The sequence below is a fragment of the Neoarius graeffei genome, chromosome 10 (genome assembly GCF_027579695.1).
Source record: "Neoarius graeffei isolate fNeoGra1 chromosome 10, fNeoGra1.pri, whole genome shotgun sequence".
Classification (NCBI taxonomy): Eukaryota; Metazoa; Chordata; class Actinopteri; order Siluriformes; family Ariidae; genus Neoarius; species Neoarius graeffei.
Genome location: NC_083578.1, coordinates 74,357,525 through 74,384,096, shown reverse-complemented (window position 1 = coordinate 74,384,096; position 26,572 = coordinate 74,357,525). Strand labels below are relative to the sequence as shown.

General features: G+C 39.4%; 2 protein-coding genes across 2 annotated transcripts in view; both read right to left on the bottom strand.

Moving 5' to 3' along the window:
• The window catches only part of cbwd (COBW domain containing), a 30,192-nt gene extending 25,466 nt beyond the window's left edge, over positions 1 to 4,726 (bottom strand). Inside the window, exons 1-3 of the mRNA XM_060932298.1 lie at positions 4,587 to 4,726; positions 4,266 to 4,380; positions 2,888 to 2,978 (exon numbers count right to left, since the gene is read on the bottom strand). Coding sequence (XP_060788281.1) covers positions 2,888 to 2,978; positions 4,266 to 4,365 — 191 coding nt within the window. The 5' untranslated portion in view covers positions 4,366 to 4,380; positions 4,587 to 4,726. The remainder of the gene's footprint in view (positions 1 to 2,887; positions 2,979 to 4,265; positions 4,381 to 4,586) is intronic.
• A 1,068-nt stretch (positions 4,727 to 5,794) lies between these two features.
• On the bottom strand, positions 5,795 to 26,078 carry LOC132893302 (tumor necrosis factor receptor superfamily member 14-like). The gene is made up of 8 exons (XM_060932297.1): positions 25,730 to 26,078; positions 20,054 to 20,143; positions 19,373 to 19,498; positions 19,130 to 19,279; positions 11,031 to 11,115; positions 10,757 to 10,908; positions 10,580 to 10,601; positions 5,795 to 10,265 (listed from the first exon to the last, which is right to left on the bottom strand). The coding sequence occupies exons 1-8, from the start codon at positions 25,767 to 25,769 to the stop codon at positions 10,226 to 10,228; spliced, it is 705 nt and encodes a 234-aa protein (XP_060788280.1). The 5' UTR covers positions 25,770 to 26,078; the 3' UTR covers positions 5,795 to 10,225.
• Between the last annotated feature and the right edge of the window lie 494 nt (positions 26,079 to 26,572).

Here is a 26,572-nt window from a genome sequence, read left to right as displayed (position 1 = left end):
CTTGCCTGCGACCCTGTAGAACAGGATAAAGCGGCTAGAGATAATGAGATGAGATGATGCCATATATTTTGTGAAGTGCACCAATCCCTCCTGCAGCAAAGACGATGCACAGCATGATGCTGCCACCCCCATGCTTCACGGTTGGGATGGCGTTCTTTGGCTTGCAAACCTCAAACATATCGATGGTCATTACGGCCAAACAGTTCAATTTTTGTTTCAACAGACCAGAGGACATTTCTCCAAAAAGTAACATCTTTGTCCCCATGTACACTTGCAAACTGTAGTATAGCTTTTTTATGGCAGCTTTGGAGCAGTGGTTTCTTCCTTGCTGAGCATCCTTTCAGTTTATGTCAATATAGGACTTATTGTACTGTGGATATACATGTGTCTACTTGTTTCTTCCAGCATCCTCGCTTTTTGTGCCAAAGCACGTTCATCCCGAGGAGACAGAATGCATCTCTTTCCTGAGTGGTATAACAGCTGTGTGGCTCCATGGTGTTTATATTTGCATACTATTGTTTCTACATATGAACGTGGTACTTTCAGGTGTTTTGAAAAACGCCCCCAAGGATGAACCACATTTGTAGAGGTCCACAATTTTTTTATTCTGAGGTCTTGGCTGATTTCTTTTGATTTTCCCATGATGTCAAGCAAAGAGGTACTGTGTCTGAAGGAAGGCTTTAAAATACATCCACAGGTACAGCTTCAACTGACTCCAATCAGCCTATCATTGGCTCACTGCCTAATTGTCTAAAGGCTTGATATCATTTTCTGGAATCTTCCAATCTGTGTAAAGGCACATTTGACTTTGTGTATGTATACTTCTGACCCACTGGAATTGTGATATAGTCAATTAAAAGTGAAATAATCTGTCTGTAAACAATTGCTGGAAATATTACTCATGTCATGCACAAAGTAGATGTCCTAGGTGTTTTATATGACCTAAACAAATTGCCAAAACTATAGTATGCCAATGTGAAATCTGTGAAGTCGTTTAAAAAATGAGTTTTTATGACTTCAACTTACAGTGCCAGTCAAAATTTACTATGAATGAGTCAGTGTGCCCAAACTTTTGACTGGTACTGTAAGTGTATGTAAAGTTTTGACTTCAACAGTACAATCTGAGACAATGAAATATAAAAATAGATTAAGGAGGCTGAATACATTCTTAAGGCTCAGACATAATGAAACTGATAGTTTCACTCTTGGTTTCATAGTTACTAAAGCAAAGGCATGGCATACAGTACCAGTCAAAAGTTTGTATACCCCTACATATTCATAGGTTTTTCTACATTTTGACTATTTTCTACATTGTAGAACAATACTGAAGACATCAAACCTGTCACTTTGTACACTATTGGCATTATCTTAACCAGTTTCATGAGGTAGTCACCTGGAACGCTTTTCACTGAACATGTATGCTTCGTCAAAAGTTCATTAGTGCAATTTCTTGCCTTCTTAATGCATTTGAGATCAAACAGTAAATAATAACAATACAGTAATAACCCTATTCCACAACTGCAGTAATCCATATTGTCAAGAACCGCTCAACTAAGTAAAGAGAAACAGCATCCATCATTACTTTAAAACATGAAGTGGCTATTTTTATAAATTAAGAAAAAACACTGAATTAGAAGGTGTATCCAAACTTTTGGCTGGTACTGTATGATTGATTCAGAGCAAAGATTTACTCCTCGCTGCTGTTCATAATTACTAAAGCAGGCTTCTACACCAAAGAATCTTACATTAAACTATCTGAGGATGGCCACGCATATCTGTGTTCAAAATATCATAATTCTTTGCAGCTTACTCACACTAAGCCACACCCAAAAGGCGTATGCAGTATATAAACAACACGGATATTTCCAGTACATCAAATATACTCGGATGATGTACTATTCCAGAGCTGTGTTTTGATATGACACAGTTGGCAATACATTTGACAAAAACAATTATTCCATTTTCAACTACTGCCCTCAATTATTTTGTATAATTCAAGTGTCAGGACACTGAAGAGGCTGATCCGTACTAATACTGTAACTCTGCTACCCCCTTCAGGACAATGCTTTAAGAGCAATTCAGAAAACTTTATAAAAAAAAAAAAAAAACAGTCGCTGGATAACGCCAAAAGCAATAAAGACAAAAGTAGTGCAATATACCAAAAAAAGAAAACAATTAAAGAAAAAAGGGGCAAAACATAGTGAAATAACACTGTTCTCACATTTGGTGATTTTTTAGTCCGAGTGTGGATTTACTTTTTGATGAATAAAATGCCAAAAACTTGCTGCGTCAGAATTGAACGAAATATAATCTGTAGTATACAGACAGAAGCATTACCATGTCTGGTGCTTTAAAGCTGTTCACACTGACAATACTCATACCTAAAGTGCTTTCATAATAATATACAGCACTTTCTCAATTTTCAGCAGTCACCACCAGTGATGGTGAATTCCTGCTTCATTCTCTCATTTTCTGAGACACTAATATCTAAAAATCACTGCTCTCTATTTGATGTGGAGGTTTATTATTTAATTTCATTCCAGAAACATATTTCAAATACGTTATCTTTTTTAACCACCCTTAAAAGACAGGACAAAGTATGCTCATCATTCCAATTCCACTGAAAATGCCAGTAGAATGCTTTTCCCAAACAGTTTTTCTGCATAGCGATCCATCAGTGTAAACATATAAAGCTTTCAATCTTTATTTTACTACATCATCCTCATGTCACTCTGGAAAAATAGTGTCCTGTGTGCTATATTTTAGATTTTTCCACTCTGAGTGACTAGAAATATGTCGTGGATTACTCTCCACCTTCCTTAGCCATTCCCTCTCAATTTTCTCATCCCAAACATCTGGCCTTTCTGTTATAATCTTGTTTGTTTACTTGCCTTCACCAAACTCATTGAGTATTACTGCTATTCTTTTGTTATGCTGCTCAGTCAGAATGTAATTCAAGAGTGTCGTCTTCCCAGCACCTGGAAAAGAAATGTAGGGGGAAAGCAAGAATATGTTTCAATTTTAGGAATCAATAAAATTATTTAGAATATCAGAAACAATGCACTTTATATTGAAGTACCACAATATTTTCCTCAGAAGGTGAATTTTCATTTAAAGTACTGGTTCTTTTTCTGTCGTGTATTTATAACCCATTTATAACTATCATTCCTAACTCTGTGGCAAATGTAGGTAGTCAATAACGGTATTCATTGTTAATCATGTGCCAGCCCTGATATGACAAACAAAACCATATGCCACCTCTATAGAAACAGAAGCATGACATTATTCACCATGCAAGCATTTTTACATATTCTTAAACTCAATTCTGCTAATCGTTTCAAGATTCAAATTGGAGTTCAAAGTCATAGAGGGACAGATTAAAATTAATATACACCATATGGCCAGAAGTTTGTGGACACCTGACCATCACACCTTTATGCAATTCTCCCCAAACTGTTGCCACAATGCTGGAAGCACGCAAATGTCTAGAATGTTTTGTATGCTTGAGCATCACACTTTCCCTTCACTGAAATGAAGAAGCCCAGACCTGTTCCAGCACGACTATATCCCTGATCACAATTTCACCAGAGTTGGAGTGGAAGAACTCAAGTGGCTTGCAGAGAGCTTTGACCTCAACTCAACTCAACTGAACACCTTTGGGATGAACTGGAACACTGACTGCACAACAGGTCTCCTCACCTGACAATCAGTGTCTGACCTCACTCTTGTGACCACAATGCTCTTGTGGCTTTATTGGACAAAACCCCACAACCACCTTTCAAAATCTAGTGGAAAGCCTTTCCAGAAGAGTGGAGGTTATTATAAAAGCAAAGAGGGACTAAATGTGGAATGGGATGTTCAAGAAACACCAGCAGCTGTCACCTCACAGCAAGGAGGTTCTAGGTTTGAGCCGAGTGGCCGACGGGGGCCTTTCTGTGTGGAGTGTTCTCCCCGTGTCTGCATGGGTTCCTCTGGGTGCTCCGGTTTCCCCCACAGTCCAAAAACATGCAGCTAGGTTAACTGGCTACTCTAAATTGCCCATAGGTGTGAATATCTGAGCTGTGTCCTTTGTAATTCAGCTATTCAGTTGCGAGAAAGGATGATCAGTCACCCCAAAAACTCAAATATGGGTGTGATGGTTAGGTGCCCACAAACTTTTGGTTATACGGTGCAGCCAGGATTGAATCATGTTTGCTTTGTTAAACCTTAATATTTGTTAGTTCACCCTAGTCTCTGACTCCAGGAAAACAGAAAGTGAAACACACCCAGGTAACCAGTGATGATGGTGACAGGGATCTGAGCTGCAGGTGTCGTGCTCTTCTCCTCAATAGGAACCAGCTCTGGACAGTCATCCTCTTCATCCATCGGACTCTTCTCAAGCTGGATAAAGTATTAGCGAAATAAAGAGAATAGTGTTTTCACACAGCATTCAACATACAACTGCTTTTATTTGTGCCAGTATTGGAGCCAGTGTTAGTAGCAGCAGTCAGGACAGAACACTTGTGCTTGGGGCAAAGTTAGCCGAACAGCTAACTCCTAACTTGCACCTAATAAAACTAATAGCACACAACGAAAATGTAACTTACCTTACGCTGTAGTTTCTAATTTACTCGTCTCTTTACGAGGTTGTTTTAAAAGGAGATAAACTCCTGTATACAATGAAGGCGGTGTATCACGAATTACAGTCCGACTGCTCCAACTGCTTCTTAGAACAGTTCCTAGGTTATCGTGTCTTCATAAAAAAACAAAATTCGACATACTGTTTTAGTACCTTAGAAATGTCAAGTCAATAATTGTATCTATTTAAAGGAAGACACGACTCGGTTAAATTATACAGCTATGTAGAATTCTGTAGTAATGTGTCGTTCGGGGACGAGTCGGTTCCTTGAATCGGTTCTTTTAGGTAAACATTGAGAGTCGACTCAGTGGAGTCGACTCAAATATACTGCATGACTATACGACATTAATTTACTCATTTATTTATGCATGCAAGGTCAGCATCTGATTGGTTCGAGCGTGTAAATGGTAAGACGTGTTTGACTCTAGGTGTTAGTGCAAGAATGCTTATTTTTTTTATATTTTAACTACCTTGCATTTATTTAAATAGTTTTTCAAACGAATCAAAAAATACTGTTGCTTTGTTCATTTCACGTTGCATGAAGCTTTCATAAAACAATTTCAACAAATAGGCAAAGAATGATAAACATGGGTCATTACAAACTTTTGTTCAGGAAAAAAGTAATGAGTCGTTTAAGGGACGAAAGACTCGGCTCTTATTAATGAGCCGAGTCAAATGATCCGACTCACTGAATAGCTACGCAACACGAGGTGCTTGTGTACTACAACGATTTACTTATTAATCAATTTTCATTATTTTATTTATGGGGATTTTAACGTTAAAATATTTAAGGATTTAAACATTATAGGGACTGCTGTTATAGGAAAATAATCATCAGAGCAGAGTTACTGTCATCACCAGGAATTATTTTCCAACAATAGAACATCCTGAAGTGTCTTGCAGTAATTTGCCCAGACAGCAATTATTTATCAAAGAATGTTTTGTTGTACATTTAAAATTAATTTTGTGTAACACTCACATTACAGGTTAATTCCTGGTATCACTTATACTATAGAACAGTTGTTTCTTCACTAGCTATTTATTAATCACTCAAAGTTAATTTAAATAAATAAAAACAAATAAAAGCAAAGCACAGAGAATCCGGAAAGCTTAGTCCTTTCCATGTCAGACTAAAATGTCAAAGAAACAAATCCTCAGAGGAAAAATTCAACACAATGATGACACATCTGTTTTATTTAATCCATATTTGTTATGTCCTACAATATCAAGGCAAGAACAAACATTAACTTGTGATTTGCCTTGCAGTTGGAACTATTGTCAGAATTGCTGCGACTTGAAAAATAAATCAACACTTACAGACCAGTCAGACTTCAGCATTCAACAGCACTAAAGTAAAACAATTACAACACATTTAATTTAATGCTTAAAAGTTTAGCTACATTACAGGCATTCAGTAAATGTTCTTATCCAGAGCAACATACAAGTGCAAAAGTCAGGTACAAGAAGTGCTGAGCTTCTAGACAAAGTTCGGGTGCCAACTGAACAAGTGACATCGGAACACAGTATAACATTCTGCTGAAGTAACAAACAGCCAAGGAAAGCAAGCCATCCATACCTGACAAAGTACAACTAAACAGAGAAAAATAAAACCTGAGACATCATGACCAGGCCAGACAGCACAGACTAGATTGGTCAAGCCTGCTATGCAATTACATTTGGACAGGTGCAGCCTGAAGTGGTGGGTCTTCAGTCTTTGCTTGAAGGTGGTCAGAGAGTCAGCAATTCTGACCTCGATAGGAAAGGCATTCCACTAATGGCCATTTGTAATTAAAAAGTTCAAGTAAATAAACATTTAAAAAATAAAAAAATGACAACCACAATAGTTATTTGTAATTCATTAAAAATCTCTAGTTAAAATTTTTTTAAATAAAATATTTAAAGATTACTTCAATGGCACTTTTTTTTTTAAACACACAGAGCAGTACAAAAAGGCATTTGGTTTTGACTGGATTAGTCTACACCATTCACACTGGGTTCAATGCTCATGGTAATAGTTTACATCACACACTGTTCTGGAAGTATTAGACAACTGTGCCAAAACCCCTCTTCATAGGAAAGCGCTTCTGTGGCTGCATGTCCGTGTTGGAAATTAGCACCCGCTACTCACCAAATACAGGTGATTTTGCATAGTGGCAGGTGAGTTTGCTCAATCTACCTACCACAGTGTTGGGTAAATAAAAGTAGCATATACAGTACAAAGAAATAATGCAATTGTGACAATCCACAATACAGATTAAATCGCAAATCTAGTTGTTCCACTTGGACACCAACAATGATACAATCTCCTCATTAAAGTGCTGAGTGAAAGAAGAGGACTGATTCAATGTGACAACTTCAGCATTAAAAAAAAAAAAAAAAAAAAAAAAAAAACTAACTCGCACTAACTTGAGTATAGAATGCTAACTAATGCTAACTACCGACTGACAGTTAAAGAAAATCACCTCAGGTCAAGTAGCCTAGGCTAGTGTTGCAGTAAACAAATAATAATAATAATAATAAAAAAGTTACACTGTAGGGGTAAAGAGGTCTGAAGAGAAAACCTCCCAGGAGCCACAGGCCAAAGAAGCAAGTCAGTCAATAAACTTTTTTTTTTTAATGAGAAGTGGAGAAAAGCCAATAGCGTCTCATGAATGGTTAGTGGTTTTTTTTAACCTGACCAACTCATCATATATAACTTCCATCAGTTGTGTGTGCACACAAGAGTGAGACAGTATTTTCCTCAAGTTTAAATATTTAACTTGTGAAATAAAATAGCTTATTTACCTAAATAGTCATGCTTGAATACTGGTCACTCCTACTATATTATTTTTCTCATGCAGTTACACGCTTTCAGTTAAAACAAGAAAGTGACTGGGAGAGTTTGAACTCCACCTGCCACAGTGGCAGGTGGATTTATCTCATCTCATTATCTCTAGCTGCTTTATCCTTCTACAGGGTCGCAGGCAAGCTGGAGCCTATCCCAGCTGACTATGGGCGAAAGGCGGGGTACACCCCTGGACAAGTCGCCAGGTCATCACAGGGCTGACACATAGACACAGACAACCATTCACACTCACATTCACACCTATGGTCAATTTAGAGTCACCAGTTAACCTAACCTGCATGTCTTTGGACTGTGGGGGAAACCGGAGCACCCGGAGGAAACCCACGCGGACACGGGGAGAACATGCAAACTCCGCACAGAAAGGCCCTCGCCGGCCCCGGGGCTCGAACCCAGGACCTTCTTGCTGTGAGGCGACAGCGCTAACCACTACACCACCGTGCCGCCCGTGGATTTATTTAAAAAAAAAAAAAAAAAAAAACACTTAATTTCCAACCCTGGAACGCATATACAGTTGTGTTCAACATAATAGCAGTGTCTGCATTTTTCATTACAAACTCATTTACTGTATAAACTGAAAAAAATCTTTAGGATTTAGCATTCCTGTGAATCACTAAACTAATTAGTTGTATAACCATGGTTTCTGAGAACTTCTGGCACCTGTGAACAGGTATTCCAGCCCGGATGATTTGCTAACATTCCACAATTCCTCTGCATTTCTTGGTTTTGCCTCAGAAACAGCATTTTTGATGTCACCCCACAAGTTTTCTATCGGATTAAGGTCCAGGGATTGGGCTGGCCACTCCATAACTAATTTTGTTGGTCTGGAACCAAGTTGCTGCTCGCTTACTGGTGTGTTTGGGGTCATTGTCTTGTTCCCATTTCAAGGGCATTTCCTCTTCAGCATAAGGCAACATGACCTCTTCAGTATTTTGATATATGCAAACTGATCCATGATCCCATGTGATAAATAGGCCCGACACCATAGTAAGAGAAACATCCCCATATCATGATGCTTGTACCATCATGCTTCACTGTCTTCAGAGTGTACTGTGGCTTGAATTCAGTGTTTGGGGATTGTCTGAAACTGTCTGCAGCCCTTGGACCCAAAAATAACAATCTTACATTCATCAGTCCACAAAATGTTTCTCCATTTCTTTTTAGGCCAGTCGATGTGTTCTTTGGCAAATTGTATCCTCTTCAGCACATCTTTTTGGAAAAAAAAAGTGGGACTTTGCAGGGACTTCTTGCTGATAGATTAGCTTCACACAGGCATCTTCCAATTGCCACAGTACTCACAGGTAACTTCAGACCGTCTTTGATCACCTGGAGCTGATCATTGGCTGAGTCTTTGCCATTCTGGCTATTCTTCAATCCATTCAAATGGTAATCTTCCGTTTTCTTCCATGTCTCTCTGGTTTTGCTGTCCATTTTAAAGCATTGGAGATCATTTTAGCTCAGTAGCCTATCATTTTCTGCACTTCTTTATACGTTTTCTCCTCTCCAATCAACGTTTTAATCAAAGCACGCTGTTCTGAACAATGTCTGGAACGACCCATTTTTCTCAGGTTTTCAGAGAGAAATGCATGTACAACATGTGCTGGCTTCATCCTTAAATTAGGGCCACCTGATTGACACCTGTTTTTTCACAGAATGAATGACCTCACTAACTGAATTCCACACTGCTATTATTTTGAATCTGCAATAACATGCATTGTTGGCTAGACTGAAACATACTTTCAGAATGCACTGGCCAAGGCAGGACTAAACTCGATGTGCCTTCTAATAATAATTTTAAAAAAAAACAGAATAGTAATTTGTAAGCTAAAAAGCCTGTGTCTACACTTTTTTCTTTCACCGAGTGGCAGCTGTGTTCAACTGGGGCGGGACATGACTGAATGGGTGTTTCTGATTTGTCAGCTGTCTTTAACTGGGGCGGAAGGGCAGGACATGACTGAATGGGTGTTTCTGATTCGTCAGCTGTCGTCCTTACACCACATGGCATGCTCCAAAATCGGCAGCTTCAAAACGATTGATTTTTTTTAACCGACAACCAAAAAAAAAATTAACCAGTTAACGTTGATTCGGTCAACCACTGGTCAAACGGTCATCGGTTAATATCCCTATACCCTACCCCCCTAAAAATTTCTCAACGGATTTGCAACAATATAAAAAAGGTCCATTTTGACTGAAAAAAGCGGAATTCCGCCAAAAAGCGGAAAATTCTCATCCCTGATGCATGTATGGTGGCAGCGTCAGGTACTGATCCACAGTTGTATTTCAGGCCCCAGTAAAAATATCGGCTGTTTCCATGCAACACGAACTGAATCGCATTCAATATTAATAGAATATTAATATAATTTTATACAATATGGGGGTCAATGTGTACACGCAGGACGCAAACCCACCCCGTCGTGAGTTTATGCTCTGTGATTGCATAAATGAAAAAAAGTGAAACCCTAAACTAGGTCTCAACCCACAGTTAAAAGTCACAGGTGAATGGAATGGAATAGAGCACAATGCCACTGTGCCTCAAGGAGAGTTTCTTAACCAGTAAAAAGAGCAACAGTCAGAGAAGCCTCTTTTTATAAATTAAAAAAAATAAAAATAAAATCACCACCCGTCACTTTTCTGGGTTTCCAACAACAAAATACACCCAAATTCTGCTTTTGTAGAGCTGGTGGTTTGCTAAGGAACACACCGAAATAAATCCTTGTGGAGTAATTCACTTTTCTTTCAGACGCACAGTGTGTTCCTCATTACAGTCACCTTGCAGCTGGTTGATCCACTTCCTCATTTTCTTCCCTAGAGGAAAGTAATAACACATATTCTATAGTGGGTATGTACACACACACACACACACACACACACACACACAATAAAGGGTTCTCAAAAGCCACTGCTTAAACTCTCCGCTGATCAACTCTGATAACATGGGGAACTTCAATTACAGCACATTAAAGAGCTACAGGCTGGATATGTTGTGACCCAAAACACTCAGGTTTTTACTGGACACTGGCTGTGAATTTGAAGAGTCTGCACTGCGCTTCTGTTAAGCGCAAAAGGGTCAGAGTAATAATACCGGCTGTAAGGTTTTAGCATAAAATATCAGCACTTACTTTTGATCCTGTGCTACTGTACCTGCAAAACAAGAATAGGGTAAAATATTAATATAAAGCAAACACTTGTTGCAATACAATTATTACAGAATATATTGATACTTTAGGTGTCTGACCACATGGTATGTTTAATGATAATGAACTGATGCAGTGTTTAAAAACTTGAACATAACTCACAGTTCATTTTGTGCTTCAAAAATAGAACTATAATTGTGGGTAAATATAAGACAAAAGCTGGTATGAGCCCATATCTTTCTCTTGTTGGTTTGCACTGAACATCTCTGATGGAAGTGCCTTCCTGGTCCTCAACCTCATTTCTGACTGAACAGCTGGAAGGAAAAAAACAAAACTATTACACAAAGAAAAACACTCTGGCTGAAAGCAAAAGATGCAAAATAAAGATCCAAAATGGAAAACATATTATAAAACTTCTCTCAAATACATTACTTACTCAGTCCACTTTGTGCAGTTCACACCTTCAGGAGAATAAAATCCCAGTGGACAGGGCTCACAAACTGTATCCGAGTCCTTGGTTCCTGTAAATGAGTTAAACATCAAAACACTTCATCCTCAAACACACTGTAATTTCCCTAGTGAAACATATAACGTTTATAATAGGCCCATTTATCGATGGTTTTAAGGATGCCATGTTTCACAATCCTGCACCTCTGGGTTGGGGCATTTCTTTCACCTAACTTCCTTTATTATAAGATCTTTGTTGTTTTTGTTTCATCTGATGTTTTAACACTTTGTCCAGATTTTCATGTTCTTTAAGTTTTCAGGCACCTATATAAAATACTTTATAGAATGAGATGAGAATGAGAGTGCTGTTGAGGCTCCTACTTTTCACTGCTTCACTCAAAGATCTGACATGTAGTGAAGACTCATTAGGAGCTTAAAAATGCAACACCCAAGCCTCTTATTTCAGAGCAGGGTTCCAACACTTTATCCATCCCCAAATTTCCATATTTCACAGTACATTTTCAGATCATATTTGACATCACAGTACAAATAACTAGATGTTTTATTTCAATAAATGATTTTAAAATCCAACTGTTAGTATGTATGTTACACATTGTGAGTATGTAAGCTAGTATGTTGTCAAATAGTTGCCAGAAGCAAGCAATTGCTAATTATATATTCTTTCATCGGCCAAAAATTTCTAGTGGCACCCCTATGGCACAGTACTGTAGCTCATACAAATCAATTAAAACCAAACCCAGACAAGTTCAATGAACAGCATTTTGTTTTGGCATTGCAGCTTGAATAATGTAGTGTTATTCTATTTCTGCCATGTAAATTTGAAAAACTAAATTGATACCTTCTACCCATAATGGTAACAGCAGGGATGTTATTGAGAATGTTGACTCATCAAAAGAAAAAAAGGGAACAGAAGTGCACTGACTTTGCGTCGCTGAATATTAGATGGGGTAACTGTTTACTATAAAACGCTAAACACGCTGTTCAACAAAGAACTATAAATAAAGTCAAATAATAAACAAACAATCATACATCAAAAGAACACATTTTGAAAACTTAACAGAGAACTGAGTGCCAGTCCCAAGCCCCAGGGTTGCGTCAGGAAGGGCCTCTGGTGTCAAACCTATGCCACATCAAATATGTGCAACAAATCCACTGTGGCAACCACAAACAGGAACAGCCCAAAAAAAACCACACAAAAAACTGAGAACTGAGGCCATCTTTAAAAAAAAAAATCCGTTTCCTGTCCACCGGGTGAGCAAAAAAATTCAGTCAGGAGAGAAGGATTTTTTTTTTTTAATATGGATGGATAAGAAATCACAATGTTGTGTTTGCTTTTTCTTTCAGTACTTTATTACAAAAGCAGACATTTAATAAAATGACAGTTTAATCAACTGAAACTTGTACAAAAACTTTAAGTTAGCATTTTAAATGCTGACTGCAACATTTGCAAAACTTTTACAAAGGTACTTAAAATGTCCGACACACGGACTTTTTGTAGTTCTAAACCGACCGTTAGGCCTAGTTCAGATGAAATTACATTATTAAAATGATCACTGAATTATTTGTTTTTCTGAATCTTTACTATTTTGTTGTTCGCTAGAATACCATTTTGCGATTTCACACTTAAGCAAATATTTGAAAACTCCGGATCTCCTTCCTTCATGGTGGCTGCCATTTTTTTGTGCCGCACGGCGCATGCGCAGAGCTGATTCAATTCAGAGTGCGCGCGCACTCGGTGGAGGCAGTAGTGTGTCAGAGGGAACAGAAGCAGAGATAATGCTTATTTTGTCTCTGGTAAACCAGTCTTCTCTCGTTCAATTACGTGCTGGCATCAAAAGACACCGTTGGTTGTAAATTAAACCAAACTGAGTCGTTGGAGTGTATTTTCATACACAAATGGAGAAATATTCGCTGAGTGTGTTTGTGTAGCCACCACTGCAGACCGTTGTCGTTGTTAATTCATAGCATGCTCAGCTGCGTGAATGCGTCATGCACCGAAAATAAGAGATTTACAAGCCAGGAACGCCTCATGATGCAATACGCAAGAAAAGAAAAGATTTACTGCCATTTTACTTTGTATTTGAGTAAAGTGAATAAATAAATGGTCTGTGGAAAATACATTTAATCCTGGGAACTGCGTGCACAGGAGTTTATTTTGTGTTTACTCCCCCCGGCTGGCTACTTATGGCCCTTTTCCACTACCCTTTTTCAGCTCACTTCAGCTCGCTTCAGCTCACTTCAGCCCGACACGGCTCGCGTTTCGACTACCAAAAACCAGCACGACTCAGCTCGTTTCAGCCCTGCTTAGCCCCTAAAACTCGCACCGTTTTGGAGTGGGGCTGAAGCGAGCCAAGCCGTGCCGAGTGAGGTTGGGGGCGTGAGCAGACACTCCCCTGTGCACTGATTGGTGAGGAGGCGTGTCCTCACATGCCCACACACGCCCCGCGAGCGCGCTGGGATCTGTAAACACCGTAAACCCGGAAGGAGAAGAATTACGAGAATTTCTGAAGCCTTATGCGCCTCACCTCATCTATACGCTCTTGCCAGTATCTGTCCGCGTTGTCGGTGACAACAAGCCACAGCACCAAGACCAGCAACACTAACGACTTCATGTCCTCCATGTTTATTGTTTACTATCCGGGTCGTGAGACTACCGCTTAGAAGCTCACTGATGTCACTGTTTGCGCTGCTTAACGACATCACGCGACGTCCACCCACTTTCGCTAACTCCACCCAATGTGTCCACCCACTTCCAGCCAGCACGGTTCAGCGCGGTTGTAGTCGAAATGCAACTCCAACAGCCCCGCTCAGCTCGACTCAGCACGGCACGGCTCAGCCCGACTCAGCCGCGTTTGTAGTGGAAAAGCGGCATTATTTGTCATGGCTGGCTAGTAGGAGCCTTAGTGGAAAGCCCTGGGAATGCGTAAATGTCAAGTTCAATTTTAGATTTACGAACCCGAAAAAAAATGTCGAAAAACCGGCGTTAAAAAAAAAAAAATTTTTCAACCGCACAAACGGCACTCACCCGGCCGGTGGACCGGAAACAGAACATTTTTTAATAATGGCCTGAGAATTTAAAAAAAAAAAAAAAAAAAAATACAAACCATAGGTCACAAAACGTTTAGAACACTCTCCACCTTTGTCTTTATGTCTCTCCTTCTGCCATAAACACATACACACCATCATTCAAATACACACACAAACCACAGAGGAAACCAGTTGCAAAGACTGGATGCCTCCATCACTCAGCCATACACACGTTCAAATATGAAGATAAAACATGGCAGTAAGACATCAGGCTAAGAGGTCTTGTGCGAGTGTGCTGCACAAACAAGTAAAGGCAATTATGTTCTCACACACATCTGTTCTAAAATGTACACACAGAAACTCACACACACAAAGGACAAATGCACAGTCATGCAGATACACAAATACACACATACCTGCCATCATTCACACCTGGAGTAGCCCCACAACAACGGTAAAACTGCCAGCTCTCAGAAAACTTGCAATTACCCATTCCTACACTTGTAATGTTGAAATGTGTGTTCACGCCAATTTTTTTTTTTTTTTTAGTTCTGCATAGGTGTCGCCTTACAGCAAGAAGGTCCGGGTTCGAGCCCCATGGCCGGCAAGGGCCTTTCTGTGTGGAGTTTGCATGTTCTCCCCGTGGGTTTCCTCCGGGTGCTCCGGTTTCCCCCACAGTCCAAAGACATGCAGGTTAGGTTAACTGGTGACTCTAAATTGACCGTAGGTGTGAATGTGAGCGTGAATGGTTGTCTGTGTCTATGCGTCAGCCCTGTGATGACCTGGCGACTTGTCCAGGGTGTACCCCACCTTTTGCCCGTAGTCAGCTGGGATAGGCTCCAGCTTGCCTGCGACCCTGTAGAACAGGATAAAGCGGCTACAGATAATGAGATGAGTTCTGCATAGGTACTGTAGATGACCCTGTCAATCAAACTTTGGAGTTTGTTCATTTGAACCTATAAGATATAGAAAAGGACTTTTATTGATGTATTGAAGAACATTAATGCACTTTCAAGAAGGACTTTTATTGATTTAACATGTATTGCAACAGAAACTCTTATTTTGATATGTGCACTTCAGAGGAAGAAAAACGAGACTTGTCAGGGCAAAGCTGTGCATTAGAGTTCAATGTTCAAATGATAGCGCACCTTGCTGATAGGGTCACCAAGCTCTTACGGTGTTTGAAGGGTGTCCCAGTGTTTATGGTGCCAAAATGTAACGTATTTCTACAGTTTAAGGTTACAGTAAAAGGTTTACTGTTCTCCAAAGATGCACTTTGTAACCGTATTTACCTTTGGACTGAATTTTGTAATAAATACGGCTTTTGACATCAGTTTTTGAGCCATCTATCAGCGGAGGTAGCCACAGGCACGATGTAGCCCAATGTGTTAATGTCAGATAGTTCACTGATGGCACATGCCACAGAAATCACCTCAGACATATCGCGTGCACATCTTGCCTGACTTAAATTCAACAGCATCAAACTCACACTGGTTTGAAAATTTGCTTAATTTTATACAGGGATGAGAATGAAAAATATTTAAAAAGTCTGAAAAAACCAGGGCGGGGCCCAGGGGCTAATGATTTTTGGCTATTTTTTTTTTTTTTTTTTTACCCCAAAACCATTAATTTTATCAGCAAAAAGTTGCAATGTATTTGGAAATAAATTCCCCTTCTTGGTGGACTACCAGGTGAAAATGATTAATATGGTACAAGAGACTTGTTTTTAATCAATTCACATTTGATGATTTCAAAAAAAATCAATGCACCTTTTAATATAAATGAGCTCTACAGTATTATATTTCTGCATTTTTGCTATTCATGTCTTTGAATACTCTAACTCTTTACAATGAAGTGCAAACCAGAAAAAAGTTCTGTCATATAATTCTCTGAAGCTTTCTTCTGATGTTATCATGGCAGCAGGAGCTCTTGCATATTAAGCAGGCAACATTCAACATCACTCATCACTTCCCTTTCAACTGTTGTGTACTAACGAGGTTTTATCTGGACAGGATGTTGTGTAATGTAATGCATATACCATATGGTCAATTTGAAGATCGAGATGGTGATTTTGAGTTAAAGAACAGGCATGTACAATGGGCATTACAAATTGGAAACTTTTTTTTTTTAAAAATCAAAAACTATAAGTTCATCTCGGCCTAAAAAAAACGTGGGCAGACGCTCCCGCGCGGCACATCCCAGCAATCCTCCCCCCCATGAAATGAGCAATAAGTAGGAGAGTTGTACACGGTATCATACCTAAAATTTTATCAGAAATATAGATATATGATACTATGATTCTCCCCAACATGCTACATTAGACAAGCTAACCTCATTTATAAAAAGATACACACATATATATGACGTGTATTTGATATATATGATGTATATTCATACATTGTTACTTTACGGAAATCTTCAATAAGTTTGGTCTTTTCATGACAGCCTGTTGTAGACCTAAATACAGAGGTGTCAGAAGTATTACCATTTATTACTCAAGTAGAAGTATAGATACTGTGGTTTAGAAATACTTTTCATGAAGTATCAACTGAAGCTTTTTACTCAAGTAAAAGTAAAAAGTATACTGATTTCTAAACTACTTTAAAGTACAAAAGTAAAAGTAATCTCATCTCATTATCTCTAGCCGCTTTATCCTTCTACAGGGTCGCAGGCAAGCTGGAGCCTATCCCAGCTGACTACGGGCGAAAGGCGGGGTACACCCTGGACAAGTCGCCAGGTCATCACAGGGCTGACACATAGACACAGACAACCATTCACACTCACACCTACGGTCAATTTAGAGTCACCAGTTAACTTAACCTGCATGTCTTTGGACTGTGGGGGAAACCGGAGCACCTGGAGGAAACCCACGTGGACAACATGCAAACTCCGCACAGAAAGGCCCTCGCCAGCCATGGGGCTCGAACCCAGGACCTTCTTGCTGTGAGGCGACAGCGCTAACCACTACACCACCGTGCCACCAGTAAAAGTAATGAAAGAGGAAAAAAATGCTATTAAGGACAAAGGCGCAGCCTAGAAGTCCACATACAGTACATTCTCCTGACCCATTAAAATGTGTTTCATGGAGCACAAGTAATAATGACTTGTTGTCTGTAAGTGTTGTAATGGTGTAAAACTTCATACCTCAGAAGTTAGTTATCAATACATTTTTATTGAAAATGTATATATTAAAAAAAAATTGTAATGTCCAAAATATTGTATAACGCAATATTTTTGCAGTATGCTGGCAATCATTTTGTGTCCAAAGTTGCATTGCATTCACTGTCTAAACGGCAGTAATACAGTATTTGAATGCTATGAATGAATGAATACTACACTAACACTACTGTAAAATTGCATTTTTTTTCTTTTTCATATGGGACGTGCAGTAGAGGCAGCAGGTTCCAGTTAAAATGCAAGAAAAACACTCATCCCTACTAGTTACTGGCTCACCAAGAGAAGTCAACAGAATGTTTGTGTTCCAGCAATGCGAGGCTGAACACAGGCGAGGAGAGAAAGGGCGGCCGCTGGAATGCCGACACACTACAAGCTAATATAACGTTTGCTAAGCTAAGACCTGTCACTTTACTCACTAACACCCACCAAGATACCATAACTGCGTTTGTAAACTTAACCTGACTCAGAAAAGAGAATGCCGCATATGGTTCGGGGGGGGGGGGTTATTCCACTCCTGACAAACGAACGAGAGCCCGCAATTTACTAACGGTGTCGAAGTCAGAGCTCTGATTGCTGTGTGCTTGGAGCGCCCTGAGTGGCAGTTTATTAGGTGGACAAAGTAATATAAGTAATATAAAGATTGGCGCAATGAAATGCAAGTAACGAGACTATTATAAACGTAACGAAGTAAAAGTAAATGCTTGAAAATGTAACGAGTAGAGATAAAAAAGTAGGTTGAAAAATTACTCCAGTAAAAGTAGAAAGTACCAAAATTTCTACTTAAGTAAAGTAACGAAGTATTTGTACTTCGTTACTTGACACCTCTGCCTAAATATAATGCACATGAAATGACACTTCTCACCTCAACATGCCCTTTACAATCATTTAAGCCACCATGGGCAATGCTGAAATCACTGCTGCAAACAGTACATCGCGCGAAACTGTCATTATTTTCTACCCTTATTAGACAGGGAGATTCTTTTGTGTAATCTGAGCTGAAGTGGGTTTTGTACTTTCGTTTTTTGGGGCGCGCGCTCCCTCTCTGCTATGCCGGTCCTGTAGGCCGCACTGACTCAACTGAAAACTTCGGTCCTCGAGAAAAGGGATAAAAGCCCGCCCACACTGAAAGCTGATTGGCTTATTTTGCTGAGTAACCCAATCAGGATGCTCTTTGTCTGGCATGCGCTACATGAACAGGCACACAGGCAGTGTTGCCACATTGGGTGGTTTTAAGTGCATTTTGGCGGGTTTTGAACACATTTTGGGATGGAAAACGTCAGCAATATCTGGCAACACTGCACACAGTCTCCCTCGCGCGCGCACATTCTAAGATGCGTGATGCAGACCTTAATGTTGCGCGCGCACGCTCTTGCTCGCTTCTATCAATATGCAGGAGACTCCCGGAAGTTCTGGGAGACTTGGGATGTCTGCGTTATAAGGTGACCACAGATCGTTAATCATACCCCCCCGAAAATTTCTCAACGGATTTACATCGATCTCAAAAACAATCATTTTGGTCTGAAAAAGTCGGAAATCCGCCAATCGGCGGAAAATTCTCATCCCTGTTTATATTTTAGAAAAGAAAGTAGGGGAAATATTCTGGAAACAGAAAACACTTCTATACTCTCTATTTTCCTTTTTCCATACTTATCCAGACCTGGAAATTATTAAAATCAAATTCCATACTTTTCCATACTATGTAGGAACCCCGTCAGATGCATTTTCCAATATTTAGTCACACAGCTCCATAAACATGCCATTTTTACTCAAGTAAAAAGTATCTAGTTCAAAAGCACTAACTCAGAGTGGCACCTTTTTCAGTGTGACAGCAATCAGAGGAAGGACTGAAGCTTTCATACCCACCCAAAGTTTTTATTTGTTGCCCTGGTTTACATCCACTGTGCTTCACTGCAAGACAGCATTCTCCATCTAAGTATCGCAAACAGTAATATCCATCCAAGACCTCACAGACAGTATTCATTACTGTGGTACAGGCTTGCAAAATAGAAAGACCTAGAAACAGAACATTAGATTTGGAAAACCCTCAGATTAAGATTACTGAAACAAGAATTAAACATTTAAAGACATATACAGAATGGTATTTACCTGCATCACAGGTTTTACATGGAAGACACTTGTGAAAACCACTAGGTATATTCATGAACTCTCCTTTCAAACAAGGTTTGCATCTTGTATTGTAATCACCACTGCAGTCTTTGCGAACCGCAAACCCTGCAGAATTCGGAGATATGAAGCAAAATTATATTAACAGATACATGAAAGATTTCACCATAAAAAGGCCTTCATAAAAGCATTTTCATAAAAGCTATTTTAAAGAGCTGAAAGCAAGGGCTAGGCCAAATCAACAAAAACATGATTTGGCTTTATCTACAATCAGCAACGTATTATGTTAAAAAAAAAAAAAAAAGCTAGATAAAATCACTGAAAAGAAAGACTATTATTCTATCATCAATTCATATGAAACTGAATATTAAACAAAATGGTATTTTCAGTAAAGACATTTGAATGGAAAAAAAAAAAGACTAGATAATCGCAATTATTTTCTTTATTTCTGTCAGCGGCAGCACAGTGACAACTTTGCTAACTCAGCTCTGCATGTCTGGGATCTAAATTACCCATACATGTGAATACAATGCCTTACAACAGACTGGCATCCCATCCAGGGTCAATCCCTGCCCTCCACCCAGTGCCTAATAACTTTACCCCTGTTATTTAGCTTTACTTTCCATGACTTGATTCAGTTACTAAAGTATCACCATATCATACCTCTATCACACAAAGAACAACATTCTCCAGCTGCTGATAGATATTCACTGCTCCTGCAACTGGTTCCAGATACAAGAACAGCAGAAACACCTGTTTGGAAACAAAACAAAATGTTTTGTTTTTATGGATACACTTTCCAAGGTAATAAAAGTTGGAATGATCATTTAAGTCCACACACAAGCATTAGATACAGCTACACATACAGAGGCCTATCAAAATGTATTTACTTTTCACATTACTTATTCTTGAAAGTCTTAGAAAACCTACAGCCTACACGTGTATTAAAAACAAACAAAAATTTACTGAAACTCGTGCAGTTGTAGACAAGCCTAATGCGATTTCCCCAATATATCTTCCAAAAGTAGTTTTAAGCTGACGTAAAACATAAATCACAGGTTGTAACAACAGTGTGAACCAGGAGCACAGCTTAGTTGACCGATGCACCATTATGCATGTTTACCATGTCTTGCAAAAGTATTCATCCCCCTTGGTGTTTGTTATGTTTTGTTGCATTACAAGCTGGAATTAAAATGGACTTTTGAGGGGTTATCATCATTTGATTTACACAACATGCCTACCACTTTAAAGGTGAAAATTGTTGTTTTATTGTGACAATAATTAAAATGAAAAAACAGAAATCTGGAGTGTACATAGATATTCACCCCCCCCCAAAGTCAATACTTTGTAGAGCCGCCTTTTGCTGCAATTACAGCTGCAAGTCTCTGGGGGTATGCCTCTGTTAGCTTAGCACATCTAGCCACTGGGATTTTTGCCCATTCCTCAAGGCAAAACTGCTCCAACTCCAAGTTAAATGGGTTGCGTTGGTGTACAGTAATCTTCAAGTTATGCCACAGATTCTCAGTTGGATTGAGGTCTGGGCTTTGATTAAACCATTCCAAGACATTTAAAATGTTTCCCTTTAAACCACTCCAGTGTCACTTTAACAGTATGTTTAGGGTCATTGTCCTGCTGGAATGTGAACCTTCATCCCAGTCTCAAACCTCTGGCTGACTCAAACAGGTTTTCCGTCAGAATTGCCCTGTATTTAGTGCCATCCATCGTTCCTTCAATCCTGACCAGCTTTCCTGTCCCTGCAAATGAAAAATATCCCCACAGCATGATGCTGCCACCACCATGCTTCACTGTAGGAATGGTGTTCTCAGGGTGTTGGGTTTGCGCCACACATGGCATTTCCCATGATGGCCAAAAAGATTAATTTTAGTCTCATCTGACCAGAGAGAATCTTCTTTCATGTGTTTGGGGAGTCTGCCACACGCTGTGAGCAAACTCCAAATGTGTTTTCTTATGCAATGGCTTTTTTCCTGGCCACTCTTCCATAAAGCCCCACTCTGTGGCGTATACAGCTTAAAGTGGTCCTATGGACAGATACTCCCCATCTCCTCTGTGGATCTTTGCAGCTCCTTCAGTGTTATCTTTGGCGTCTTTGTTGCATCTCTGATTAATGCCCTCCTTGCCCAGTCTGAGAGTTTTGGTGAGCAGCCTTCTCATCAGGTTTATAGTGGTGCCATATTCTTTCCATTTTGATATAATGGATTTAATGGAGCTCCCTGGGATATTCAAAGTTTGGGATATTTTTTATAACCCAACCCTGATCTATACTTCTCCACAACTTTGTCTCGGACCTATTTGGAGGCTCCTTGGTTTTTATGTTGTCTGTTTAGTAGTGTTGCAGAGTCAGGATCCTTCCTGAACAGGTTGATTTATACAGACATCATGTGACACTTTGATTGCACACAGGTGGATCTTAAATCAACTAATTATGTGACTTATGAAGTGAATTGGTTGGACCAGCTCTTATTTACAGGGTTCTTGCAGGATTCAGTAAGTTAAATTTTAGACCTTTTTTAGACTTTTTAAGACCATTATGAAAAATTTTTTAGACCAACATGAAGCATTACAACCTGCCCTACCCCCGCCCTTCCCAAAAAAAGACAATCGAGTTCAATTCTCAAAACAAAGTCATTTGTATTGGTAAACTGACTATCAGGGATACAAACTGATTGTGTGCTTATTTATGTCATATGGCAACATTAGTACAACATTAGTACATTATGTCACATAGCAACAAAAGTACAAGACAATAGAGTGATGAAGGGCATTTGTGCAGTAAATGCAGTCTGTAGGGGTTTGGTTTTTTCCCCTAACTGCAACAGAACTCATTTAAACTTTTGATTAGTGGTGTTCTAGTAATAAAACAGCGTTATTATATAATGCACTGTTGTCAGATGATGACTTTCTTGATTGCTCATGTGAACCCCATGCTGCAAACCACAGCATCGCAGACCTCCACTTGCTGTAGCAACCATTTCAACCATATTAACAGTAAAAATGCATACACATCTTTTAAAACTAATAGTTAAAACATACGTAGTAGCCCCGTAGCACACTTGCTTCCAGTTAAACAGCAAACTCACGCAAGACGGCAGCGATTTACCAATGAAATCAAGTCATACCTTGCGAGAGGTATACAAGGGAGACAGCAGGTTTTTAAGCAGTAGCGGAGCAAACAGGGGCCATTTGAGACAGAGGTGTAAAATCATTGCAAAATATGAATGCAAAATTAATAAATACTAAATAATAAAGCCAGGAAAGACACACCACTGGGGAGAGAATAATATATAAAAAAAAAGAGCACTGTTAGAAAGCTGAATACGCTGACTGGACTCATGCACTCCATGTTGTCATGGTAACGTTGACGACATGTAATGTGCACGCTAAGATTGTCTACAGCAAGGGTGCCCAAATTCTTCTCTACAATGGGCCAAAAATTAATTCTGTGGGTGGGCCGCAGGCCAAAAAAACGAACGTCCACATTATGTTACCTTACATTACCTTACTTGCATGAGACTGATTCTATGGTATGATTCAATTCAAATGAGTCAAAGTAAACGATTCAATGGGATTGATTCATTTTAATTATTAACCTTCAAATTTAATGAGACTGATTTAATGAGATTGATCACTTAATTTCAATAATTAACTGATTGCACCCACACTTGCAACCAATCCAGAGCGATCTATCGCAGTGCTACGGCCAAGTGTTCTTCGCTGTGGACAAAGGCCAGCCGCTCCACAGTTGCAGCCGAGTGTGTCGAAGAAGTTAGTGATAAGAAGTTGATTGTCCCCACAGTGACACGGTGGAACTCATTTTATGATGCATATGCAAGAGTCACCGAAATGCCTCTCACTGGCATTAATGAACTGTGCACACAGTTTCAGATGAAATGTATGAATGACAGGGAATACCAGTTTCTTAAGGAATACTGTGCCATTATGAAGCCTTTCACAGTCGCACTCGACATCTTACAGGGTGAGGACATGTTTTTATGGAACGCTTCAACCTACACTAGAGGTGCTCATGGCCAAAACCTTAGCGATGAAAAATGGTCTTTCACCAATGACCACCGGGCTGCCTGAGATTATTGTGGGGGCAATCAAAACTTGATTTGCTGCACTACTCAATTCAAAAGCTGCACTGCTGGCGTCTGTCTCATTGCCCAAGTTTAAGTTGCGCTGGGTGAAAGAGGAAACCAGAAGAGACCACATCACTCTCCTCCTTACCACAGAGTGCTGGAGCATAACAAAAGAGGAACCTGCAGCCTTGATGCCCAATCCCTCTGAACCTGCTGCCGTCGCCCCAAGTGAGGAGGACTTTTTCTCCTTTGATGAACAGGTGAAAGTCTCGGCTGATGCTCTCATGTCAGTGGAAACAGAGGTAACATCCTACTTGAATTCTGCCCCTGTGATGGAAAGTCTCCATATGTTTCCAAGAATTTAAAAAAATATATATATATATCGCACTCCGTTACAATGCACCTACACCATCAAGCACACCAGTAGAAAGACTTTTCAGTCTTGGCAGTCTTGTGCTCACCCCAAAACGCAACCGTCTTAGTGATGGGCGCTTTCAGCGCCTTCTTCTGATGCGCTTCAATAGGTTTTTCAGTCAAGAAGAAGCAGATGGTGAAATGGGTTAAATGCCCACTATCATTAAACAGACAAACACACACGTTCTATATTGAGTTTTTTGTCTGGTCGGATCGGGTTGTATTACCTTTGAGGGCCATAGGCCAAAGCACTTTGTTTTGTTTTTGTTTCCTTTTTTAACCCTCGGGACAGTTTTATTTGGTAGTGCCAGTCTTTACATACCCTGTATAACTGATCATAAGTCTGACAAAAGTGATTGAGTTGTATTACCTTTGAGGGCCAATAGGCCAAAGAACTTTGTTTTATTTTGTTTTGTTTTCTAACCCTCAGGACAGTTTTATTTGGTAGTGACAGACTTTACATGCCCTGTCAGAAAAAAGTGATTGAGTGTATTGCCTTGAAAGGCCAATAGGCCAGAGCACTTTGATTTGTTTTGCTTTGTTTTGTTTTTGAACCCTCAGGACAGTTTTATTTGGTTGTGACAGTCTTTACATGTCCTGTATAACTATGTTCTTTTTTTAAAGTCTAGTCAGAAGTCGGACAAAAGCGAGTGAGTTGTGTTACCTTTGAGGGCCAATAGGTCAAAGCAGGCCACTGTTACTGAAGTCTGCCATTTGCAATAATAATATTTTCATTTTTGTTATATTTCTGAGAGGATTGAGTGGAGTCATATATTTTCCAAAGAAAACATTAAAGGCATAGAAATGTTCATTTTGTATCCTGTTATTTATTTAGATTTAGTTCAATTAATGCAAATATGTGCAGATAAATTATATGGGCAATAGTTATGTGCAGATTATTTACAAGTAAGTTATGGGTGCAGAATGTACAGGTAGGACAATGAAAAAATGGGTATAAATTATGATTAACAGAGGGTAATACAGCTGGAACTCTCTTAATAGATGTCCTATAGAGAAGGGCTACATTCACAGACGTGTATATAACATCAGATGTGCAGTTGTGAAAATGCAGATTGCTACAGAATTGAAGAGGACGGCACTGAACAGGTGCTGATGTGCATGGTAAGGTATGGCAAGAAGGCAAAGGACGATTTATCCTTGGTATTGTGGGCGGGTAAGAAGCTATTCCTGAACATGCTGGTTTTTAGTCTGCAGGCTTCCTGGATGGGAGGTGAAAGAGTCATGACTCATGAGCTAGATTTGCTCTGTAGATTACCAAATCCATTCCAGTCATTTTGGCAAGAATAAATAAAGTAATGTAAAAATAGTGTAAATGCCTTACTTTTTAAATGCAGTAATATTGTAATGTAACGCATTACTTAAAAATGACAGCAAAAAGTAATAAGTAATGCATTACAGTTCTTGAGTAACTTGCCCAACACTGCAAATAAAGGACGGTTCCGTATTTTACGGGACGGGTGGCAACCCTACCTGATACTTTCACAGTTGGTGAATCCCAACATATACAACATATTTTTGGGGGTGTACAAAGTTCCACGTCATAACTTCGTGGGATTTTTAAAAAAATCGGGTCTATGGGATTTTCAATAGTATGGCTTCTCAGCTTAGGAACGCTACCACTAATGAATACTTTTGCAAGACACTGCATATGACACAAATACACTCAGATAACTAAGGTGTCGGTAATTGTAGCCGCCGCTCTACTTCGTACTTAGAAAAAGTTTATGAGAGATAAAATTTTAACTCGGTGTTCTGAATAAACAGCAGCTAGAATGTAAACAGTGAGCATGTGTCACACTCTGCTTACCGAGTATGTACAAACGAAGTGTCAGAAACGTGGACTTCATTGACTTGTTCTGCAAGACACAGAGTCAGAACAATGCAGCAGAATGCCTCGGTTCTTCTCGCTGTTATTGGGCTCTCACACTAGACTTCATTCTGGTTTCATGTTGTCCTCAGTTTTCTTCTGTAGCTGAGTTGAGTAGTTTTTTTTTTTTATATATACATCATTAACCAATCCAACCACTATACTTTCTAACATACTTCAGTTTTAAGTACAAATATCGTAGATTATTCAGACATTTTAAATTTCCTAATTAGCCTTAAAAAAAAAAAAAACAAGCGGAGACTGATATCACCACGTGCTTGCTTTTAGACCGGCGTCACGGTCTGGTCGTGCGCAGTGACACCAGCGCTAGTGTTCTTCTTTAGGGTTTTATGGCGGTTGGTAACCAACTTAAAGGAGCATTACCGCCACCAACTGGGCTGGAGTGTGGAACAGGTAGATATTGGATTAAATAAACAAAACAAAACAAAACAAACAAACAAAAAAGCCTTATATCCTCTGGGCTAGCCCAGTTTCTTTGAAAAATCTGAGAACAAAATGATATATATGGCTAGATGCCTTACCCAAGATGCCAGGTAGATTAAAACTGCTGTGTTTCACTGTGCTTAATGACTGACAAAGGTTTCTTCTTTCTTCCTCATACTGTTTGCAGTGAAATAAAACATGCTCTACTGTTTCCAGCTGGCTACAGTAATCACAGTTTCCTGTGTGATGTTTACCTATTATTTTTAGTGTACCGTTAAGACCTGTGTGACCAATTCTTATGCAAGGCTGACACTTGCACAATTCCGTGGCACGCATTGG

Coding starts and splice junctions, on each gene's coding strand:
- LOC132893302 (XM_060932297.1), bottom strand. CDS start 25,769: ATGAAGTCCACGTTTCTGACACTTCGTTTGTACATACTCG. Junction 19,280..19,372: donor ATGTAAAACCTGTGATGCAG/GTAAATACCATT, acceptor TTCTGTTTCTAG/GTCTTTCTATTTTGCAAGCC. Junction 11,116..19,129: donor GCAACAAATAAAAACTTTGG/GTGGGTATGAAA, acceptor ACTCATTTACAG/GAACCAAGGACTCGGATACA.